General features: G+C 32.5%; 3 protein-coding genes across 3 annotated transcripts; all 3 read right to left on the bottom strand.

Annotated features, from left to right (window-relative positions):
- Positions 1 to 10,180: 10,180 nt before the first annotated feature.
- LOC18038285 (eukaryotic translation initiation factor 3 subunit M) lies at positions 10,181 to 13,914 on the bottom strand. The gene is made up of 10 exons (XM_006431255.2): positions 13,625 to 13,914; positions 12,896 to 13,025; positions 12,280 to 12,418; positions 11,986 to 12,198; positions 11,727 to 11,865; positions 11,315 to 11,465; positions 11,099 to 11,208; positions 10,924 to 11,021; positions 10,655 to 10,724; positions 10,181 to 10,533 (listed from the first exon to the last, which is right to left on the bottom strand). Exons 1-10 carry the CDS (start codon positions 13,715 to 13,717, stop codon positions 10,435 to 10,437), a joined length of 1,242 nt encoding a protein of 413 aa, XP_006431318.1. The 5' UTR covers positions 13,718 to 13,914; the 3' UTR covers positions 10,181 to 10,434.
- Positions 13,915 to 16,762: 2,848 nt separating this feature from the next.
- On the bottom strand, positions 16,763 to 17,391 carry LOC112097188 (protein SPIRAL1-like 3). The gene is made up of 2 exons (XM_024181587.1): positions 17,058 to 17,391; positions 16,763 to 16,843 (listed from the first exon to the last, which is right to left on the bottom strand). The coding sequence occupies exons 1-2, from the start codon at positions 17,352 to 17,354 to the stop codon at positions 16,763 to 16,765; spliced, it is 378 nt and encodes a 125-aa protein (XP_024037355.1). The 5' UTR covers positions 17,355 to 17,391.
- Positions 17,392 to 19,901: 2,510 nt separating this feature from the next.
- Positions 19,902 to 24,168, bottom strand: LOC18038284 (putative methylesterase 11, chloroplastic). Its single transcript, XM_006431254.2, has 5 exons — positions 23,430 to 24,168; positions 22,464 to 22,700; positions 21,830 to 21,973; positions 21,301 to 21,432; positions 19,902 to 20,537 (listed from the first exon to the last, which is right to left on the bottom strand). The coding sequence occupies exons 1-5, from the start codon at positions 23,823 to 23,825 to the stop codon at positions 20,259 to 20,261; spliced, it is 1,188 nt and encodes a 395-aa protein (XP_006431317.1). The 5' UTR covers positions 23,826 to 24,168; the 3' UTR covers positions 19,902 to 20,258.
- Positions 24,169 to 24,337: the final 169 nt, after the last annotated feature.

Below are 24,337 nucleotides of genomic sequence, written 5' to 3'. Positions count from 1 at the left end.
AAATCATTTAATGAATTTATTACAATCTATATATCTATATATAAAGCTGAGACTTGAGAAGGTGATGTGGCATCACCATTTCTCATCTTTGTATATTCTCTATTATCTAATAAATAGAGAAATTTTCTTTTAGATTTGACTTTTTATCTTCTCATAATTAATTTGATTGTAATTACACAATAACAATTATGTAAAGATTTTAATGAAGCATATTCTTTGTAATGAACATCGGGAGAGTTATGAATTTATTAAAATAAATGTAAATGTTCATAACATATATCCTTAGTCTCGTCATTATCTCCCATCAGCAACATTTAGCTTCCCTATAACTCCCACTATCTCACAAGAAATTATGATCCTTAATTTTTCATTAATTTCATAGAGTGATTATGTAACTATAAAAGGAGAGCTCATCTTTTTGTTTTGTACACACGCAATTGGAATGAATAAAATCACTTTATAATATATTCTCTCATTTGATTCTTTATCTTGCGTTGCTTCTTTATTTGTATTGCTGGCTAATAGCTTTTTTTATTTTTTATAAGGCTGCCTCATCTTTAAAAAAAATCAATTCATATTTTTTATCAATTTCATCAATGAGATTGTCAACAGACACCAAATCATCCACAATGGTAAGCATTATCTGCAACTTCTTTATGCCATATCCAACGGGTACAAGTTTGGCTGCGACATCAAACATATTCATGTTAGCTTGAAGTCCAGAAACTAAACTGTAAGTTTAATATCAGCTTGTCCAATTACATTATTCTGATGGAGAAAAGGTGATATTTAATTAGAAGATGGTTTCAGCTGCAGCAAGCATTAAAGGTAGATTTATTGACATAAAATATAAAAGAAATTATAGCTGAAGTGCATATAGAAAAGACTTACATGCTCCACAGTGCAACCCTTCCATCTTAATGCTGCGTACTGCTTCCTCGAGCTTTTGCATATCAGTCTCATCATCCCACGGCTTTATATCCAATAGAACTAATGACTTGCCAGCTGAGAATGAAATACGAGGAAATTCAGAAGGTAGAATAGAAAAAATTAAGCACAAAAGAGCTGGGCATGTTGTTAATAAATAAATTAATTAGTCAATGAGAAGAGAAGCTTACATTCTTCATATTTTTTGTAATGAACATCCAAGGGGGAGTGTTATGAATTTATTAAAATAAATATAGATGTTCACAACATATATCTCTTAGTCTCCCCACTATCTCCCATTAGCAACATTTATCTTCTCTATAACTCCCACTATCTCACAAGGAATTATGATCTATATTTTTTCATTAATTTCATGGAGTGATTATGTAACTATAAAAGGAGAGTTCATCTTTTTGTTTTGTGCACACATAATTAGAATGAATAAAATCACTCTATAATATATTCTCTCATTTTATTTTTTATCTTGCGTTGCTTCTTTATTTGTATTACTGGCCAATAGTTTTTTTTTTTTGTTTTTTATAAGGCTGCCTCATCTTAAAAAAAAATCAATTCATATTTTTTATCAGTTTCATCAAGTGTAAAATAAGAAAAATGGATAATACTAAATTCTTTTTTCAAAGCCGCGTGAAGCGCGGTTCTATTTTTTAGTTTAAATATAAATAGAGCGGTCAACTCTATTTATGAATTGATGGCTCAATTTATTTAATCATAAGATTACTTTTATTTATCTTCTGTGAATCTACATGATGATCACCTAAATACATATAATATGATTAAACAGACCTTATTTAAAATATTTATGAAATTAAGATATTTAAAAAAATTATATTAAATATTTTATTAATCAAAAAATGTATTTATAAATAAATAAATATACTTTAAAGAGCACATAATCCCAACAACAATTTCATTTATATTTTCTCTAAAGCATGTCATCTTGTAAACTCATTGATAATAAAAGCTTTCGTTGATTTTCACTGTGGATGTAGGGATGATCATGGCCGAATCACTATAATATCTTCTCTTGTGTTAGTTTTGATTTTCAAGGCTTCTCTGTGTAATTAATTCTTGTATTTGTGTTAAATATTGATCTTAATCAAAAGATCAAGGTTAGTAGGACTTGATTTTGGGGATTATTAGTTTAAATTGTTGATTCTTGTATTTGTGTTAAATATTGATCTTAGTCAAAAGATTAGGGTTAGGACTTGATTTTGGGGATTATTAGTTTAAATAGGGGAGTCTTGAATCAAGTCATTTGCAGATTCAAGCTATGATGCTGATGATAGTAATAATAATAATAGCATGCAATGACTTATAATCTCAATAAATTTTGGTAGTTGATTTCTGGTAACATAGAGTATTTACCCCAAGTGTACATTGTAGCGTGCAAAAAATTAACGACGGCACGAGGCAGAAACCGATTCCGAAGGATGCTTGCCCTCATCTAAATTGCATTAATTTGATCATTTTGTAAGTTCTATTCATAGCCAGCTTCAGGAAAATGGCAATTAATTACCTTCAGACTACAGAACTTTGGATTAATAAAGAGAGAGGAGAAGTTAATTAAAGATTTAATAACATAATTTTAATGATGTAATTAATTAATTATTACATCTTATTGCTACATCACTTCTTTTTTTTTTTTTTTTTTTGCAGTTGCTATAATACAAACAAATGCACATAACACGGATTATAACATGTGTAATAATTAACACAGGACTAATTGAATGCTTCAGGATGTGCATGATCGATATCGCTGATTATCGTGCACGAAACATCAAGAAATCAGCTGCCTCCACGCTTGCAAGTATTGTAGTAAGTGCAAGGGCGCCGATTGTTCCCGCTGGTGGGTTTAATGCAATTGCCATATATTTTGGCATCACAGAATGCAGGTTTCTCCAGAGATGCATAAGATATGGGGTTTCCTCCAGAGGCCGCAAGAAGCCTATGACTCACTTCCGATTCCATCAGAAACTCTTCTGAGCCCGCAATTATGATGTTCATCATGGCGATGTTGTCTTTCAAAGACACGGAGGCTGCTGCTACCGACGTATTATTAATTATATATATGCTGCTAAATAATAAAATTACTAGCAGTACTAGTGCTGAAGAGAACCGACGAAGAGATAACGGTCGGCTTATGATCATGATCAAATGGATTGATGATTTATTTCTTAGTCCTGTCTATGTGACTATGTATAAGTTTCTGCAAGAGTACTTAAAAGATAACTTGGCGATAGCCAGGAAAAAAGAAAAAAAAGTATTAATGGATAATAAACGAAAGGCTTAAAGCTATTCGTGCCCCCCAATTGACTTGGATCGCGGACTTGGTTTTCAATGAGTAAACCTCCTCAATACGATATAGGAAGCCAGCTAGGTCTCTTGCAATAATGCAAATGGATTGCAGTCCTACATGTTTGTCCATTGAAACTAGCTAGCTACTTAGGTAGTGACATATGGTGGACGCATATGTTGTGGTGGGACATAATAAATGACCTCGCGAGTGGCTCCGTTCAACTACTTTTCAATAAGTCTTGGGCAAAAAAACATACGAAAGCATTTGTTCTCAACAGTAGAATTTTTTATGGTTCTTTATAGAACTAATTAAATTAGAAGCCTTCCAATTTGATTATAATTGGATCGGCAAGCCTGTTTTTAAGGTTTAATTCTAAGAGCCACCGCCAAAATAATTTTGTAACAATTTCCAATTTTGTTCTTATCTTCATTAATTGTGCTTTCATATTGAATTTACTAATCAATAATCTAAATGGCTAGAATTGAACCGGTTGGAATCAGAATGGAAAATGAGAATTAAAATAAATTGTTTATTTTAACTGTAAGAATTTGAATCGAATGAGTTATATTGTCATTAATATATTTACTTTATTTTGAAATCGGAATGAGTTATTACAAGTTACTAAATTTATTTAGGGAAGTGTGTTACTTGTTATAAATATAGAGATTTTGTTATTATTTTAATAAATTATTCAATTAATAAGAATCCTCCATTAATATTACCTTGATCGATTTTTTATCTTTAATTTTATGTGTCCAACGTTAATTTAAAATCTCACAACAATGTGAGTTCAAGATTTTCTTTTGGATTATAGCGTCATTTAATCTGCATTGTGTTTAGAACTATTAGACTTCTCTTCCCAAAAATTTAATTAAATGATTTTATTTTTTTTCTTCTGCTATCTAGATACATCAACACTTGTGTATTGATGTATTCTTTAGATACATTTTTCCTTCTACACTTGTATAATCTCTAGAACTTAGTGGATTGTTAAGCAAGCTGCGCAAGTGGTATGGAAGGCTCTAAACTAAGGAAGCCTCCCTATTTTAACACACCACACACCAAGCACAAGCAACTCAAGCATACTTGTAACACTCTCTTATATTCTCTCTTTCGAGTTATGAAATACTCTTTGGCTACATTGCTCTATCTTCTCTCTAACTTTCTCATAAGCATCTTTAGTTAGCTAGCTTAAGAAGTTTGATATGTTTACTTAGCAACTTTTGTGCTATAAGTTATCTAAATGTCGCACGGATTATTGCGCAAAGTAATCATCATGTGACAATACAAAGCACTAGGGATGGAAACTTTTGATGACTTAACTCAAATAAAGCCAGTTCTTTGTGAATGGAGAAATTATGTATGTACAAGTTACAGTTGTTCGATTTTTAATCTATCATTGTTGGATCCTTAATCCAAAGTTGGGTTTATATGTGAATAATTATGTGTTGCAAATTTTTATACAGGTTAAGCCCAATCAAAACTAATCTATTAAGGTTTTCGGTAATATGGGGTTTAATTTATCTGATAGGGTCTGAGCCTTTAATGTATAGAGACTTAAGGGTAATTTTTATTTTTATAATAGCCTCAAATATGAATACCTAAAAACAATAGGAAAAGTTGTCTATATAAGTGGTCGTGGTCTCCAAGTCATACAAATTTTTCTATTCTTTCTGACATCCTATCATCAGAAAAAGAGCATAGAGAAAATTAAAGAATTCTCTAGGAGAATGTGTTTATCTGAAAGGTTAGCTACACTATTGTAGAGAGCAATTAAGTATTATGGATTCAGGTACGCTTCTATATATTTTGTTATTGATTCTTGGTGATACAACATGAATGTTTCTAGATCATAGATGATGGTTTTCACTAAAGAATTTATTGTTCTAACAATAATGCAACTCAACTACATTAAAGCTTATTAGATAGAATAAGTTTAGAATTTTTATAATTACAATTGAAATGTATCTTATAAGAGTGCATATCATAATTATGAAACTCTACTACCAGTGTACTTGTCTTAGGTAAAATCATAAACTAAATTGCCTAGTGTGACGACACCGAGTGTGATAACTCAAGCAACGTGAGTGTTGCCTCCGGTTGTAAAGTTATAGTGTATCGAAGAACTTTCAACTCCTTGATCGTGAATTTATGCATCCAATAATACCAATCTTTATTAGGTAAGAAACAAGATAATAAGGAAAAACAAACACTTCAATGCAATATATTTTACTATAATACATTGAAATTCTTTTTTTTTTTTAGTTTATTCCTCATATATTAGAATTATTCAAATTAGAGATACCGAACTTTATTAAAGTTAGAGAGAAACTAAAAGATAAAAAAATATAAACATTAATGCAGTCTGTTCTATCTTAAAGTATATTAAAATTTGTAATTTTTAATCTTTTAATTTATTCCTAATTTTAATATGATAAAAAATCCTTGATTTGAAACTTTTATATATAGAGAGAGAGAGCAAAATATTTCCTCATTGTAAAACTACAGATATATATAATCCATATCTTGTCATTTTCTTACGATTGATAATTAGCTTTTCTTATTCAATACGAGAGACCATGACAAATATGGCTTGAAAAACTTGAGATCATGCAACTTAATTAATTAATTACTTGTGGATTTGCTATATTAGCAAGGTGGAGTGACTAGAACTAGTCACCTTTTAAAAAATAAAAATAAATTCCACGCTCTTCTCCAGAGAAATTCATGGAACAGTCCATTCCCAAATCACATAAGAATGGATCTTATTATGAGACTTATTAAATTTTTATATATTAAATTTCATATTTTTTAAATATTAAATTTGATAGTTCGGTCCCATTTTAAGATTAAATACAAATGAACCGTCCTGCATAAAATTTTCTCACTGATCACGAGTTGATTTATTTTTGTCATTTGCGACTGTTGGGTCCTTTGATGCCCTGTTCAAACCACTAGTTTCCCATCTACTTAAAATAGAATTACTCCTTGTCACTCATTAAAAAAAAATAAAATAAAATAAAAGTCATTATCACCTTTTTCCTCTTTTAACTCCACGCTCATCACAAGTTGATTTGCTTTGTCTTCTGTGATTGTAGGATCTGTGTCTTCTCCTGGTTTGATGCCTTGACAAACCACTAGTTCCTCGTTTAATTACAACGTCTTAATATATATATATATATATATATTAACACACATAGAGAGAGGGAAAATATTTTCATTTTATTAAATAAAAATATCAGTAAAATATAAAAAATATAAATTTTAATAGATTTAAAATTATATTTTCTTGTTTATTAGTTATTGAAATCTATTTTTTATTTTTTTATTGATACCTTCACTTTAATAAAGTGAGGATACCCTCATTAAAAAATAATAATAATAATAATAATAATTATTATTATTATTATTATTATTATTATGTCATTCTCTAATAAAGATATTCTCAGTTTGTTAAAATAAGTATGTCACTAAAATATCAAAAAACAAACACATATTTTAAAACATCTAAATATTTTTTTTATCTACTAGTGTATTGAAATCTGTATTTTTCTAATTTTTTACTGGCATCCTCACTTTAACAAAGTGAATATATCATCACTAGAGAATGATATATATATATATATATATATATATATGTGTGTGTGTGTGTGTGTGTGTAAAATTAATTAAAGGCCCAATTAATCCATGCAATGTATATAAACTGTCACAATTCAACCTTTTTAATTGGATCAATTCACTAATTCCTTATTTCAGATGAGATTCCTCTCTTAATATGAGATCTTTTGAACTTTTAAAAATTTTACGTCATTTGTCATATAATAATAATGTATGAAAAATAGTTTCATATAATAATAATAATAATATATAAACAATTAAATTATTATTATTTTTATTAATCATCTATCAACACGTGAATTTTAGATCAAGAGAGAATGTGGTTGAAAAAAATTTATTTGGGAGATATACAATAATATCATTGAGCAGGTCTCACGTGTTTTTGGATTATTCGTGCAAATTTAATTTGGCATCATTCACCAACCATTCAATCGAGACCAATCTTAACTAAATATATTATTCTTTTGCAGTAGTAATAAAGCATTATTTATTTTTGGTATAGCGCCGAGCCATATATATTTCTTAATTAAGCGCATAATTATAAAGTGGGATTTATCATAATAAAAATGAAACTTAATTCAACAAACGTATAACTAAACAATCACTAAGTGTTAGCAGAAAGAATAGAGCTGGTCTGGTGGTTTCATTTATTTAATTGTTCAATCAGGATATAACGATTGTTTGTATCCTTCCGCTCAACTTGACGCATATTTTATAATATGTTTCAAAAATTGTTAATGGGGTTGACTTTAGTCTTAATAGTACATATATCTGGGTTAGTAAATCTCTAAAATAACGTGCACTGCTTAAACATGCAAAATATATAGTTGCAATAGAATTATGTCATGATTTGATATATATGATCGACGGACAATATCTCTTTGAGATTATTGAAAATTAATTTGCATTACATGCATCAGCATTTCCTCCTTGTATTTCTTCAGTTTAGAAATAATAAATAAATTAATTAAGAACTCCCTCAAAACCAAAAGGAGGGATATGATATATTAACAAATTTAAAAAAAATTTAAAAAAAAAAAGAATTAGGTGTGTGCAGGCGCAGCGCGGCAGTAGTGGTGATGGAAATGCACATAGAAACGTAATTGAAGAGGAAAAGAAAAATCAAATGAATAAAGAGAGTTCAAATGAAATAATAGCAAGGGGAAGCAAGCAAGGGGTAGGAGCAGTACAGTAAGAATTTAACTACTACGAACAGAAATGATATGAAGCGCTGAAGCTGAATCAATCAATAGTAAAAGTAATAATCTTGATCTGTCCAGCAAGTACAAGTAGACAATGCACATAGATCAGTCAGCCACAGGGGTAAAAATCGCGGGCGCCGCAATGCTCAGGAATATGCTTGTTGGAGTTTTGACGGGGGAGGCAGCTCGGATCCGTATAAGGGATGGTTCGCCCGCATTCGTAAGCTGGTCTATCCCGGTTCCCAGTAGTCCCAGTGGCGGGATCTGCTGGGTTACCAAGTATTCGGCTGCTGCTTCTGTCCACTGGCATTATTGATAACAACTCCAAGTTGTAGTTGTTATTTTCCTCCATACAATAATTACCCTGCTGCTGCTCTTGGATCATGGACCCATTATTATTATTATTATTGTTATTAATGCAGCCGGAAGAAGTACTGGTTGAACTAGAAGAAGCAGCAGCAGCAGCAGCTCTAGTAGCACTAGTTGTGCTGAAGAAGAAGAATAGTATCGACACTAGCAGGGATAATTGACATGGTTCAATCCTGAACCTGAGGCTGCTCCTGCTCACTCCCATTTTTTTCACTTTGTTTCTCATCACTTTTCTCACTCAATAACAATAATAACACCTCTGGCTCTGAGCCCCCTCTCTCTCTCTTAAATATGCGCGTGTGTCGGTGTATTTCAAGGTGCAGCGGCAGAAATGAAGATATTTATGTGATAGGCCACTTCACCTCCACTCATAGCTAAATATGTAAAAATATTAGTTTATGTTGTTGAATGATTGCACTATCACGTCTACCTACGACTACGACTACGATCACGACTAAAATGACGACTAATGTGATCATATGCATCACAAGATTTAAATGACTTGGTCGTGACGACTAATGTGATCATATGCATCACAAGATTTAAATGACTTGGTCGTGGTTTGCCGTGACTAGTATCATCTATAAGATACAACACGACACAAAAAAGCAATACATCAGACATACATGATACAAACATACAGCACAAGTCCCTTATTTATTGATTTCACTCAACACATCATCACGTGGTTACTTTCCTACCATTCATTCATTCATTCACAGTTCCGATATTCTTACAACATTGAGTACAACAGTTAGCACAAAGCGGTGAGTTTTGAGGCAAGTATAAAAAAGTCACAGTAAATTCTCAATTGCAACACATGCTCTCTCATTCTCTCCCTCACGCTCTTCCTCGCCAATCCACTAATCTCACTACGCTTCGTTCTTCCTTGCCATTCTCACTGTCGGCTCCCTCACTCTCTCGGCTGTCTCAAAGAGAAAGACTAGATGCTAATGATGTCATCTCTAGTTCAGAAAAACATATCCCAAAAAGGATTACATCAAGTTCTATTAGGGGCCATACCAGAGGCGAAGGGAAATGAAATCCAATACATAATATCCCAAACAACAAAACCTAAGAAATAAACTAACAATTAAGTAACATTGACAGCCCAAAAAGAAGTTTCCTTTCAAAAGTCGACACAAGCCAACAATCGCATAAAAGAATTTTGCCTCAATTATTTCGACATCTAACATCCCCAAACACAACCTATTGCTCTATTGGTATACACTAGTAACTGAAGGAGCTGAGTTTACCGTTGGTAATCATTCTTCACTAATAATATCTGATGCAATTCACTGCTTGTTTTTGGCATCTATATGTGTAGAGAATTGATGGTTTCCTTGCTGTCATTTTCTGTTACTAGTAGAGTGGATGGGGATTGCTATTTACTCTATTATGCATCCGTAGATCTTGGATTTGGAGGGGGGAGAGCGAGAGTAACCCACGGCTGTTGGATTTGGAGGGGGAAGAGAGAGAGCCGTGTGTTGTGAGGAAGAACGTGAGGGAGAGAGGGTGTGCTGCAGTTGAGAGCGTGTGTGTTGCAATTGTCGATTTACTGTGACCTTTTAAACGCACCGTTCGGTGCTATGTGTTGTGCTTAATGTTGTGAGAATGTCATTTTCCATTCAATTATCATATTAACTCACAACTAAATTGTTTGTTTGCTGCAATACGATATATGTACGCTTGGGCATATATATAATCTCTCCCCTGCTGTTTATTGAGAATATGAAAGACCTAATGCTTATCACAAGAAATGCATCCACGGCAGTATAAATTTATGATATAACAATTCTGCTGTCAAAATTTCAATTTTTCTTTTTTTAAATCACGAGTATGATTCTTCTTCGGCATCAGCCCCTCCCCCCGCAAACCTCACCATATTACAAATGTCTGGCCTTCACCATCTCTTCTAGCCTAAAGATAAAACAGAGGACCGGGCCTCCTTTCAGACAATGTGGTGACAAAATAATTTTTTTAAAAAAACAACTCATCTAGCTAGCGAATCATTAACCCCTGCACTGCCTGTGGGTGTGAGCCATCTTCAGTTATCTTGTTAGTAGCTTGAATGGTGCTGATTACATTTGCAACATTAGCCTGGCAACAAGTTCAAAAACTTAATTAAGAAAATGCGAAAACACAACATACTAGTTTACATATATATACATAATAGTGGCAAAAATTGCCGCACTGATAATGGGATGGAAGGAATTCTTACCCTCCAAGTTGAGAGCTTTGTTCTAAGAGTTTGCCACTGATGTTGCCCAAATAGGCGCTCAGTGCAACATCTGCATATCAAAACAACAATAGTCATTATCCTAATTCATGCAGCAAGTACTGCAATAACAACTTATTCAGAGAAAACAAAAGGATGAGGGGAGGCGGGGGAGCTCTGCAGTATTTGATGAGTATATCATATATATACGCGCGCAAGAGAGAGAGAGAGAGAGAGAGAGAGAGGAGGGGACAAATAACAGCTCAGTTTACCTCACAATTACAACTTGGTTCATCTGGTCCATTTTGCAGTCCATTAACTTAGCAGTTCTTGCCTTAACAACCCATTTTTCCACCTCATCATTATTGATCTGCTAAGGAACTTGTAGAACATTAACAACAAATAAACCATACCATAGATCCAGAAGAAGAAAGGGAGAAAGTATACCTGAAGTGTATCCTTGATTAGGGCATACGGAATTTGGCCAGATTCATTAGAGCCAAGATCCACCAATGACATCAACCTCATCTTCGCTATGCAGTCTTCATGAACTAGGGCTACACCATTGCAAGAAAAAGAATTAAAGATTATTGAAATCTGAAGACAGATTAGCCAATGAAACAGCCGATAAAAGGGAAAGGACACAGTTCAAGAAAGCATTACCATAGCTTTTCAGTAAAGCAGAATTCCCTGCTTGAAATTCCAAGTATCCATCCAGCCTCTGAGTTAGGAAGATCTTCAGAAGCTGATATACCAACGCATATTTAGTGTCCTTTTCCAATTGACCTATAGCAGGCATATCTAATAGATCACACTGCAAGAACAAAAAACAAATTAATGTTAAGAGCAAGGAATTTTCTGAGCTAAACATAGCAAGCAAAAATTGACAACATTGCATATGTAACTACATTTTAAAAAATATATACAATAATAGAAAATAGAGAAATTCAAAGAATAACAACCAAAAAAAAGGGAATATCCATTATCCAGAACACAAAGAAATAGAAGAACGAATTGGATTCCAACTACATTAAAGTCAGTAGATATCATTGAATTCACTTAGATCTTTAGATACCTGAAACATGTCAGGTGACTTCACAAATTCAATAATCGTGCGCGCAGCTTCCTCCTTGGCTTCATCCATGGTATGAGCATCTTCACCAGAGAAAGTTGCCAAATACTTAGTCAGGAATTTGAAAGAATCCTTGGATGAGCTGAAATAACAAAAGAATTCGTGCCAGAATTATAATTCAAAACTCAACAATATAACCAAATAAACACATAAAGACAAAAGCAAGTTCAATTTAAAAAGAGATTAACCACTCTGTTTATACCTTCTACTTTCTTTGAGAACATTAGCAATGCCAAGAAAAAGTGCTCTTTTATCCTTGATATCAATATTCCACTCCTTCAAGAAGCTATCTATCTTTTTGAAAGAAGGTATTATATGTTCAGTCACTTTTCCATTAACTGCCAAATTAAGGGCTTTCATGTATACAAAGAACCGGCTGTAGGGATTCTCTAGCAAATTATAGAGATTGAACAAGCTGTTGAAAAGAAATGGAAAAACATTAAAGAAAGCTTTCAAAGTTTTACAAGTTCAAATTGCAATTATCACACCACATTACATCTTCAAGCGCATTGCAGGCTTGTCATTTGGCTGTTGAATGATTTTCCCAGATATAAGTTTTGTCATCTCATGCACTTCATCAAGGCTTTCAGGCTTTGTGACAAGATTGCAGATAACGGTGAAGATACACTCAAGATCTGGGAGAAAGCAACAGGAAATATGTATTTACATAAAATAAGACAACGGCACAGACTTATAAAAAGAAATAAGAATAATAGGTTTCACAACTGAGAAGGGAATCATACGAAGTCCAAATTGGCCATTTCTACTTGTGACATCACTATATTATATCAAGATAGATTTTAACAATGAAAGGTTTCTATGACTACAAATGATAGCTAATGAACCCAACCAGATATAAATAGGACGATTCAATTTAAACTACCCTGCAAATCGTATGAAGAATTAACAACGGGATTATAATAGCATAAAAAACCACAAGCTACTGCACATCCATATAACACAAAGTTTGTTTACCAAAGATAATAGGCCGTAAACAACAGTTAAGTATTAGATAAATGTAGTTTAGGAAGACACAACATCCTGGCAACACCAGCTCTATATAGACTCACAATTGCAAGGGATGTATTTAACACAGAAAAACAAAACAGTACCTTTATCAGACACTTTTGAGAACATCAAGTCTGCCGAAGTGAGCATCAGAGAAGCCAAATCCATCCATCTCCCCATGACCATGCTTTCTTGTGCTTCCAAACAAAGCCTATTAACTTGTTCTTCTGCAGCCTGAGATACCACAAACACAGGACACACGCTCAACAAAATCCAAATTAAACCACGCAGAAAATTCTGCACAAATATCAGACTATCCTTATTCCTGTTTATAATGAAAGATTAGTGTCTTATATCAATTCACCAACATGCACATTATCTGAAAATAAACCCAAAATTTAACCACACAGCTGGTTCTACAAGCTCAAATTTCTCCAAAACTCTGTCTCTGTCCACAGTTTTGTTTCAAACCGATGAAAGTTTTATGTTAATGACAAAATTGCTCTACTCGTTCACGTACCATGTCATGACAGAACATTAGAAAGGGAAACTTAAAACAATCATTGCATAAACCCAAAAAAAAAAAGAAACTCAATCAAGTCAAACAACCGACGCAGTGTCCAATACCCAGTTACAGATTCAATATAACATCTCCAATTTCAAGTTCCCAGATCTCTAATAAGCAGTAAAACATACACAGCCACCAATTACCAACCCCTCAAAAAAGGGGAAAAAACTATTCTTTAAGCTATTCTGCTAAAAGGAAGAATTAGAAAACTAGAGGAAGATGTGTAAAAGATTGAGGACGTGGGAATGTAAGGATTAAAGTGTACCTCAGGACCGGCATCGGCCCAGGCGAGCTCGGATGTGAAGCGGACGACAGCAAGAGCGGGATCTTCTTCGGAGGTGGGAACAACTGTTGTCATTGCGAGTTTTTTGTTGCTGCTTTCTGAACGTCGAATTTGGATCGACGGCGTTTCTGCTGCTGGCAGCCGAGCAGAGATATTAACAGCTTAAATAAGTATCACTGAAAAACCCTAATTGCCTTTTTTTTTTTTGCCCAGTTCAAGGAGGCGAATGAGTTTCGTGTCGGTGTCGTTTTATCCAACGTTATATACACCTAATATACTGTCTATAAATTTCTCCTTTTTATCTTTTTCTTTTATTCTTACGTCAATACATCTTAAGACGTGCGGGATTCTCTAAGTATACGAGAGCGCTTTGAGACTTACTTGTTCGGAATATTATGATCGTTAATACAAACCTTAATTTTTAAGTTATAATTTTTTAGTATAACTTTCAAAAAATATATATTTGAGTATAAGTTAATAGGGCTGAGAATATTTTTAAGAGAAATTGTTTCTCAGTTCGAACAATCCTGAATTTTTAAGCTATAACTTTACCGGGGCTAAGAATATTAAGAGAAATTGTTTCTCTCTAATCATCTCAAATATATCAAGCAAGTAGTCACTATCAGTTTCTAATAATAACTCAGAACTACTTTAAATGTTAGTTTTATATCAATTATCCGTTTTTCTATTAACTACATTAACTACCATCAAATAAGTTGAGATAAAAGATTATTTTACCCGTAAACCTTGAAAAATATTATTTTATCTTCTTCAACGAATTTAGGTTTAAAATAATCTCTTAGATTAGATTTTTTAATCACAGTTCATGTGGTTAACAAAAAAAAAGGATTGGTTGATATAAAATAAAAAACTGTGAGGTGGTTTTGAAATTTTATTAAAAACTCATAATAATTACTTGTACTTTTAATATTCTTAAGGTAGTTGCAAAATAATTTTCCTATTTTTAATAAATAAAAAGTCATAAGTTTTTTTTGGAGATATATATAAACAATAATAATCTTAAATATTAATGTAGCATTTTTTTTCAAAAATTTGAATCGGTCTAAAATTTTCTAAAGCTTGAATGGATCTAAATAAAAATATCTGAATGACATGTTTATTTTTTTAAAAATATTCAAGTATAAGTGACATCTTATTTATTTTTATAAATAAAAAAAGCATCTTAAACATGATTATTTAATATTTATGTTCTTATAAATCAAAACAAAAAGTGATTAGGTTTTATAGAGTATTTTTAGAATATAATATTTATTTCTCATTCAGAGTTTTTCCCAATTCAAATAAAAGTCACAAAATTTTACTTTTTCTATTTAAATATAAATGTTTGATTGTTTTTGTGGATTTAAAAAGGAAAGGTAATTTTTTTGCATTTATTGTTTACTTGCATATTTAATAAGGGGAGTGGAAATCCTACTCCGTGTGTGTCACTCATTTTTTGAATGAGGAGCGGGATTCCCACTCCCATAAGAGGAGTGAGAGTGGGAACCATCACTCTCCTCTACCTTTTTTATCTTTCTTTTATTAAATAATAATTATTATATTATTAAATAAAATAATAATACATTTATTTAAAAATAATAATATTAAAATTATTTAAGTATAATATTATTATATTTTGTAGAAAATAATAATTTACACTAATTATGAGTTAAAATTACTTAAAAATAGTAGTATTAAATTCATAGAGAATTAATAATATTACTTATTTAATATTAATAATTAGTAACAATAAATAGTTTATTATAAAAAAATATTAATTTTGTACTATACTATAATAATGTTTCATTTATATTGCTCTTATCAATCATTTTTAATTTACATAATTAAAATTAAAATTAATAAAAAATTTGATTTACGTAATTAAGAATATTAATAATTATTATTAACTTATATAATTAAAATTAATAATAAATAAATAGTTTATTTTACAATTATATTTTTTTACTTTGTAATTAAAAACTACGATTCTTTAAATAAGGATAAAATTGTAATTTGAATCAATTCACTCCCAATTCAAGACAAAATAATTACATAAACGGGATTATGATTTCTATTACATACTCCCATTTTAGTGTAAGTAAACAATCTACTCTTAATCTCACTCCATACTCCTAATCTTAGCATTCTAACTACTCAAGATTTCCGCTCTAATCTAAAAAGTAAACGCTACATTGGTGGCTTAGTTATCACTGCAAAAGATCTAATTGCTTAGGGCCCGTTTGAGATTTCTTTTGGGAGGTTTAAAAGTGATTTTGAAAATTTAAAAGCTAATTTTAGTGTTTGAAAAAAAAAAATCAAAATCACTTTTGTCAAAATCAGCAATTCCTACAGTTGATTTTGAAAAGCAAGGAAGGAGTAACTTTTAGATTTTGATTTTGAGAATCAATTTTATCCTTTAATACAATTCCATAAATATCCTTAAAATTATTACCTAAACCCAAAATTATCCTTATTCAAATTGGAAACAAAATCAATGTTTTAATAATTTTTATTATAATTCATCAATATAAAATTATTAATATCAATTTGTTGGTTGAATTATTATTAAATTTGTTTCACTATATTATAAATTTAATTATCAATTGTTTTAAGATAAAAAAATAAAAAATAAATCAATATATTATAAATTTTATTTTTAGTAAAAATTATTATAATACACAATTAAAAGTTTTATACGTACATGATTTTATATGTATAAGTAAAATTTATCTTACATTATGTATATTTTAGTCATTTTTTTTCTCTCAGCAGTTTAACAATAAAATTTACCAAACGTCCATAACTGCTTTCAAAGCTCACAGTAATTTTGAAAATAAAATTTACCAAATACTTAATTGATTTTCTTCACAGCTGATTATTTTTATAGCATAGCTAACAACAATTATTTTAAAAGTTACAGCATTCCCAAACTGGCTCTTAGAAGAAATTAGCAATGATCCTAACATATGTATGTAGTAGTAGCATTATTAATTATTCTTTGAATAAGTTTACAATAAGAGAACGTATTGTTGCATTTACTAATTAATGAAATGAAATCCATGGCGAATGGTTCTTATAATATATGCAAATATATTATTAATTTATTATATATACGGATCATCAGTTGCCACTTCCACCAAAGAGGTATCCCAGGGAAGATCCACCGCCTGGGGCAGCATGAACTTTGGTTGACGGCCGATTCTGCATCGACATAAGTACAGAGAATGAATAAAGTATGATAAATAAATAATGCAAAGGACACATGATCATTTGACGTAGGTATTTCTGCAGGGAGAGAGTAATTAATATGACGGGTGGGTATGTTATACATGTGTATTGAATATGAATTTTTGCATTATGGCAGAGATTTTGAAAGATAATTAGCTATGAAGGATAATGTTTACTGCGTACGCACCGTGATAAAGTTGCCACAGTTCTGGCCATCTGCCCGATAGTAGTTGTTTGTACGATTTCCTGGAATGCCTGCTGGAATCTGCAGCTTATCAACTGTGGCTGTGGATGCGGGCTTCTGATGATGATAATCAGAAGGAGAAGAAGAAACAATATTAGGGGCAGAAGCTTGCAATTTTTGGCTCTGTTGAGCACTGATAGATGTGCTAGTACTACTAGTCTGTGTGTCTCCACTCCCACCTCCAAATAGGTATCCCAAAGAACTCTGTCCACCACCGGTGCTCACTCCACGTCGACCCATTCTCGATCTTATTTTGATTTCTGGCTACCTATATATATACTATGCCTCTAATTAAATATGCTCTGCGCTCCACTGCACTACCGCATGCACATAATTTAATATATATATTATGCATATATAATGAAACAATTGAATGCCTTCACATATACTGACATTGGAAAATTCATGCAGCTAATTAGTTAATTAGATTTTAATTGGTTCTAGCTCAGACACGCATGAACCTGCAGGATTAATGCCAATTCTGAAGGCCGGCCGAGTCACACAAAGATTTTGCTTCCATGGATGAACAAATTGAAATGGCCGATGATCTAATTATATATTTAGCCAGATAAAATAAGATGACAACAATTAATGCATGCATGCATGCCTACCTTATTGATTTGTTATATATATATATATTCACACACACACACACACACACACACCGCTTGTTCAAAAAAATAACAACTGATCTTTTTTTTTCTTTTCTTTTAAATTTAAAAACTGCATCACTGTACCTAATTAATTGCAATGCAAAAGAATCAAAACAATAATCGCAACCACTACTCCGTGACAATGTTTTCTATATACATATTTATTTACCCTCGTAATTAATTAATTATATACAAGAAATATCTACATATATAAAGTTTCAAATGTATCCATCTAAGCTTCTTCCTCAACAAGAACAAATTCACAACGGTTACGTACATGATTAATGCAGAAGGTAATTCATTAAAATTAATCTATTATTGTAAACTCTTCTGTATGCATAAAACAAAACAAGAAAATATTCTCTCAGGCAAATTAGCGAAAATAAGCATTCGACATGAAATTAATCTGAACCAAATTAATGAAAAATGCACGTTGTAAAATTTCCTTGAATGGGTTGCTTACCTTTTCTTTGATGAGCCTAATTAAATTTGGAGCAAGGTTTTAAAAAGAAAATGACAAATTGTGCTTATTGTGACAAAGCAAATAAAGGCATAATAATGTTAATGTATATTGGAGGAATACGTGGAGGAGAAAGGGAAATTAATAAAAATTAATTAAAAAAAAAAAAAAAAGGAAGCGGAAGCGGAAGCGGAAGTAGTTTGTTCGAGATTGAAATTTGACGCAGTCAATGTCTGAGCTTGATTGGGAGTTAGCGGTCGGCAGTTGATGTCGCGTGTTGTTTTGTTGGGGAAGTTTGTGATCATCCTTCATCCATCTGTTGCACCAGCCGCCCAGGCCCGGGTCAAAAATATTCTACATACATACCATACAGATCATAATTATAGGAACAAATATATAATAAAGGAAAATTATCATTCATATACCTTATATTTATTTTGTTATTAAAAATACTATAATACTTTAAAGGTGTATCAATTGTCCACCCTTAATTGACAAAATGTATCAGCCGACCACCAAACCGTTAGTTGTCGTCTGAAAGTTAACGGAGTTACAGTGAATTGACGATTTTACCCTTGAAAATTATCACTTGTATACCCTTGAATTCTCTTTTTATCACTTATATACCCTTAAATTATCACTTGTATCATATGAAAAGACTAAATTACACTTCTAACGTCATCATATTTAAACGGCAACTAACGGTTTGGTGGTCAGCTGATACATTTTGTCAACTTAAGGTGGACGATTGATACACCCTCAAAGTGTTGTAGTATTTTTAATAATGAAGTAAACTAAGGGTATACAAATGATAATTTCCCTGTAATAAAAAAGATTGAATAATTATTGTGTATTTATTAATTAATAATTAGAATAGGTTGAAATTAAAATGAATTAAAATTGAAATCAGTATCAATTATTTACCTAAACTGTAGGAATTAAAATTAAAATAAATGTATTCCCATTAATGTTTATTTTAGAATTAGAATAAAGTATTATAATAATAGTAAAAATAATAAACGATATGAACCGTTTGCTTACAGTCTTTATAGCTTTCAAGTCAACAAAATAAGGTAAAGATAATAATAACGCATGCATTATGAAATTAAATGTGAAGTAGTGATAGATGATAATGCCATTAGCTTTTCTATTTTGATTTCTCCTTTGTTTGACTTTTTGAGAGCAGAGAGTGAGGAAATTAACTGTTATGCTTGTGTTAGTGGGGTGGAGATGTTGAACTACTTGCAAAGCAACAACACTACTGTAAGCATAAAGCTTACAGTCTTTATGCTTGTGTTAGGATTTATGTAAACGTCCGACTGTAAGAACCTCCACACCTACATTCTTTAATTTGCTTCTACACACCAAAGGAGCTCAAAAGCCAAGCATAACATTAAATTCATTTTGAACTGGGGGTTTAGTTTTGAGCTTAGCTAGATTAAGTCTTAGTTTTTGTAGAGCCGAAAACCTAATCTTGAACTAACTAGCGAGTAATATTTATAAATCCTACTAATACAAAAGCATTATAGAATTCCCTTGTTTTTCTGCTGTAAAAAGTAAAATGCCGGTCACAAGAAATAAATAAATTGTAAAATAATAACAAGCTAGTTTACATCCTGCCAGTGAATTAATGTCTCAATCAATGATATTTCCTTGACATGCTACTTCTGATGCATTCTAGAATTTCTCGTGAATTACTGCATTCAATTAACAATTATTTGTGATTGTCTCGTGTGATGCAATAAATATGTTGTAGTGAAACAATAGACAGCAACGGCATACTGCATACACATTCCTAGCTCTAGGAAGTAATACCTCACATGCTTTAAATTTCACTATCACTAGCATGAAACATCTCCTGCCGGGAAAGAAAGTAACCAGACAAAAAGGTATATAAACACATTTCATATACTGATAAAAAGGAAAAAATAATCTACATTTTTTCTCCAGAATGATGTACATGGTCATGCCAATCCTGTGGTCAATGGAGCTTTAGGGATCACGTTCTAAAACCATCTAGCCGGCACTCTTTCAACTTGAAGGGAGCTTTGAGATCTCTACTAATAACTTGTGCAGCGCTTGAGGCTTTGAGAAAAAAGGAGAGTGATCAGCACCTTTCAGACGGAATACCTTTTCCGGGGGACTCGAGTTTATCATGCTCTGCTGAAGTGCAATAGGAATTGCATTATCTTCTGGCGTTTCTATATAGAATCGCCTCACAGATCCATATTTCATGTCAGATAGAGATAGCTTCTCCAAAACTGGAGCAAAGGGGATGTGTCTCATTGAAACAGAAGCTAATGCGATATCCTGGACCATATATGCAAAGTATAGTAGAGGAATTAGCAACAGTAAGAAATAAAGAAAACCCAAAGAAACACAAACAGCTACAAATACACACATTGCAAGTAAAGAGAAAGGGAGCACATAGATCAAACAAAAGGAGTACTTCAAAAACTTATATAAGAATGGCTTCTAAGGCTGACAACAGAAGAATGTTCATGATTCATTAAAATTCTACAAATGACCAGCCAATGGCATCACAAACTATTTCAATTGCGATACCTTTTGCATTGATGTCAACCAAACAGCATTATACACAAGCTAAAAGCCCTACTTCTCATGAGCCAAATCCATTAGAAATCAACATACAAAATTCCCCAGCCATGCAACTGTCTGAATAACTACACAAACCGAGTCTTGTATACAGCTAGATTTACGTGTTTGCATGAGTCATTTAAAGTGAGTTTTAATAATACTTTCTGGTTGTCCAGATGACTCAGAGTAGTTAGAGATCCAACTATCCACATACTTACCCTTGATTGATAGTGTGTTAAAAAGAAAAAAAAAAAAACAAAAACTGAAGTGTTGGTTTCCAACTCTTATCAGTCGTCTCAAACCAAAAATGAAAAAACATCTAGCAAATCGCATTTTTCAACATAGCAAAACTCTTGATGATTTCTTTGGAGTAAAAGCCATCTTTTTGCTAGTGAGAGAGAGTAAGATAATCATATATATGCACTTCAGAGCGAGATTTTAGCAATTTCTTCTAATGTTACAAGTTCAAACATACCTTTGCAGGACTTTGGTTGAACAACAACTCTTTCAACAATGACTTGTCAAGATCAATAGCAGTTGGGGGCTTATTATTTCCATTTGCATACAAAAATATCTGAGCCTGTCGCATCAAATCAGTTGAGCCTGTCTGCAAGGATTTTAGCATTAGTCTCAAGAACTATAGAAATCATAAAATACAACTTTTTGAAAACGTAAAGGTTTGATTGTGGTGAAAAGTTAAAAATGATTTAGGGATTTCCTTTTCTTATAATTTTTTTACTGTTGAAGTTTAAAACAATGCAAACACACACACACACACATAATTCCAGAGGGGGACAATAGATACTCTAGCATGTTCATAGGACATGAGTTGAGAAAAATGTTAGTACAAATTAAAGATGAAATGAACATGTACATATCTAGAAAAGGATTCCTAAATCTTGGCATCATGTTATTGCATTTCACGAATAAGAAACATTGAAACATGTAAAACTATAGCAATACAAGCATCCATGTAGTTGTACATGACGGAGTGGAGGAAAAACCTGCTGAGAGAACATATCAAGAAGATTTTGTCCGTTAGTCAACATTGCTGCTGCAATAAAAACAGCCTTAGAGATTTTAAAAGGAAATAACTCCATAGCGTATGATATACACGCTCCACCAAAATCATGTCCAACCAAAATCACCTGCATAATTTCCAGAAACAGAAACAAAGGAAGAAAGAAATTAACATTCTATAGAAAAATATGTTTGCTAGCTCATTTACAATTTAGATTTTTTTTTAAAATAAGAAATTTACAATTTAGATTTAAATGGCAGTAGTTTAACATAGAAATCCAGTGGAATATGGTTGAAAAAGCAAGTGATTTCAAGCTAAGGTAACGATCACCAATCTTCATTTTCCACACTAAAAAAATTACAAGTGTGCCTTTATATCCTTTTTGATACCCTTTTGATATAAAAATATAAGAACACATATTAGAATTTCCAATATATCAGTAAAATTCAATCTATATACCAGTATTTTAGAACAGCAAGGATGACAATGAGATTAAAAGGCTTAATTAGGTCTCCAGTCTTCTAGAAGAATATATCCCCATTATTCATAATCAAAACAAGCTGAAAAAGAAGCAAATATACAAGAAAGAGAAGAATAGAGAGATATAAACAAGGAACCTTCTCTGCATCAGGGAGTTTTTCAAGAAAATCAGTAAGTGGCTTCACATATTGCGACAGGCTGGTAATGCCATTCGTATCAAATGAGTGAATCCCTGCACCAGTCAAGTCAATGGCAGTAACTTTGAAGCCACCTTCTTCTAAAAGTGCTATAGTTTTATACCAACACCAAGCACCAAAGCCTCCTCCATGGACAAGGACAAAATGGTTGGTTTCTAGATCAGGGAGCTTCTCATCCTGTCAAGGACAAAAACAGTTAGGAAGCAAACAGAATTCAGCTACATACAAAAGCAACTCTAAATAATGAAGTGGGCAATTTATGATTCTTGAGCCAATATGTAAGGTCTCCACAAACCATCAATTCGCAAGGTTTTATTCAATTTCTATCACAGATCAGGAGGTTAAGGAACAAATGCTTTTATTTCCTCCCCCACCGGCCCGCCCCTTAATAAGGCAGTCAAGGACCAACACATTGTTATCAAAATTGTTCCTCTGGCATCAGTAGCCACCAGCAAAATAACTGAGCTACACGATCTCATCAGCTACAACATATAAAAAGCAGTATGGGACCAAAATTTCAAATACTAAAATTGGCCAATTTACTTACTATTAATTCCATACAAGAAAGCATTCAGCAACAGAAACAAAAGATTCTAAGACCAATTTTCTCTGTTAGCAACAAACACTTTAACCACAGAGAAGTCAATAAAGAACAAAACATCAGAAATTACTAGTCTTTTAGCACTCTCTAAGCAATAAAATATAAGGCAGGTATTAAAGAAGTAAAAAGTAAAAAAAAAAAAAAATTAATGAATACTCTCGAAATCCGAAACATGAAACTTAACTTCCTCATACCATGGTCAACCTAATCAAATACATATGCATATGCAACAAAACACAAGGCCAAAAATCAATCACACATTTATGAAAATCAATTAACCAGAAAGGGAGAAATGAAAGACAAACCCGGTTGAGGTTAAGAAGCTGGTGAGGCTGCAAAAGGGGGTCAGTGAGGGAGCGGGCACGGGAACTGGAGCTGCGGGGGAGCTGGGTCTTTTTGGAGCTGGAACCGTTTGGATATCTCAAAGAAGCAGAGCGATCAAAGGGCAATCCCAATCCATTCTGCTGTTGCTGGTGCTGACGAAACAAGATAGCAGCAGCCAAAGCCTGCTCTTGGATCAAAGCATCATCAAAATTCTCTTTCTCCTTGCGTGAACCCGATCGGATCCTACTCCACCTGTTGCTGGTGTTAGCCACAGTAGCAGGGCCACCCGGGTTCGTCAACCTCTTTGCAGGTCTCTGGCTCTGTTTTCCCTTCACAGGAGGAGTTTTGGGTACCAAACATGTGCAAAAATTTCCCATTTTCGCTGGTGCATGTCAAGAGATAAATAAAGATATACACATGTATATGCAAATTGATTACAATTATAATTAATACTACTACGCCACTCCGTTTAAATGTATTTGCAGAGAGAAAGAAAGAGGAAAGTCAGGTGAAATTCAGGGGATGTGAATGTGATGGCCTGGAACTGCTTCAAGTGGAAATGTAAATGCGAGAGGAGGAGGCAGTCAGACTCGCATAGCTTCCCTTTTATGATAAATTATTAATGGAAAAAGCCCCTGGCAACTGGCTGCCTGCCAACCACCTTAAAGGCAAAAGTGCTGGGGGCATTTGGGCATTTTGGTATTTTGCAGTGAGTTTTATGGTGAGTTTCCGTGAGAGAGATTGTCTGTCTGATTTCTGTATAATTTAAATATTATTTACATTATTTGGCGTATTCAGATGTCCCTGGGCGCCGACGCTCATCAGAAATTTTTTTTATTTTGTTCATTTATGTTAGTGGAAACTGGAAAAGAATAAATTTATTTCGAAT

Source organism: Citrus clementina, unplaced genomic scaffold, assembly GCF_000493195.1.
Source record: "Citrus clementina cultivar Clemenules unplaced genomic scaffold, Citrus_clementina_v1.0 scaffold_6, whole genome shotgun sequence".
Taxonomy (NCBI): domain Eukaryota; kingdom Viridiplantae; phylum Streptophyta; class Magnoliopsida; order Sapindales; family Rutaceae; genus Citrus; species Citrus x clementina.
Note: the sequence above shows the minus strand (reverse complement) of the source record. Positions and strands in the feature narration are given on the sequence as shown.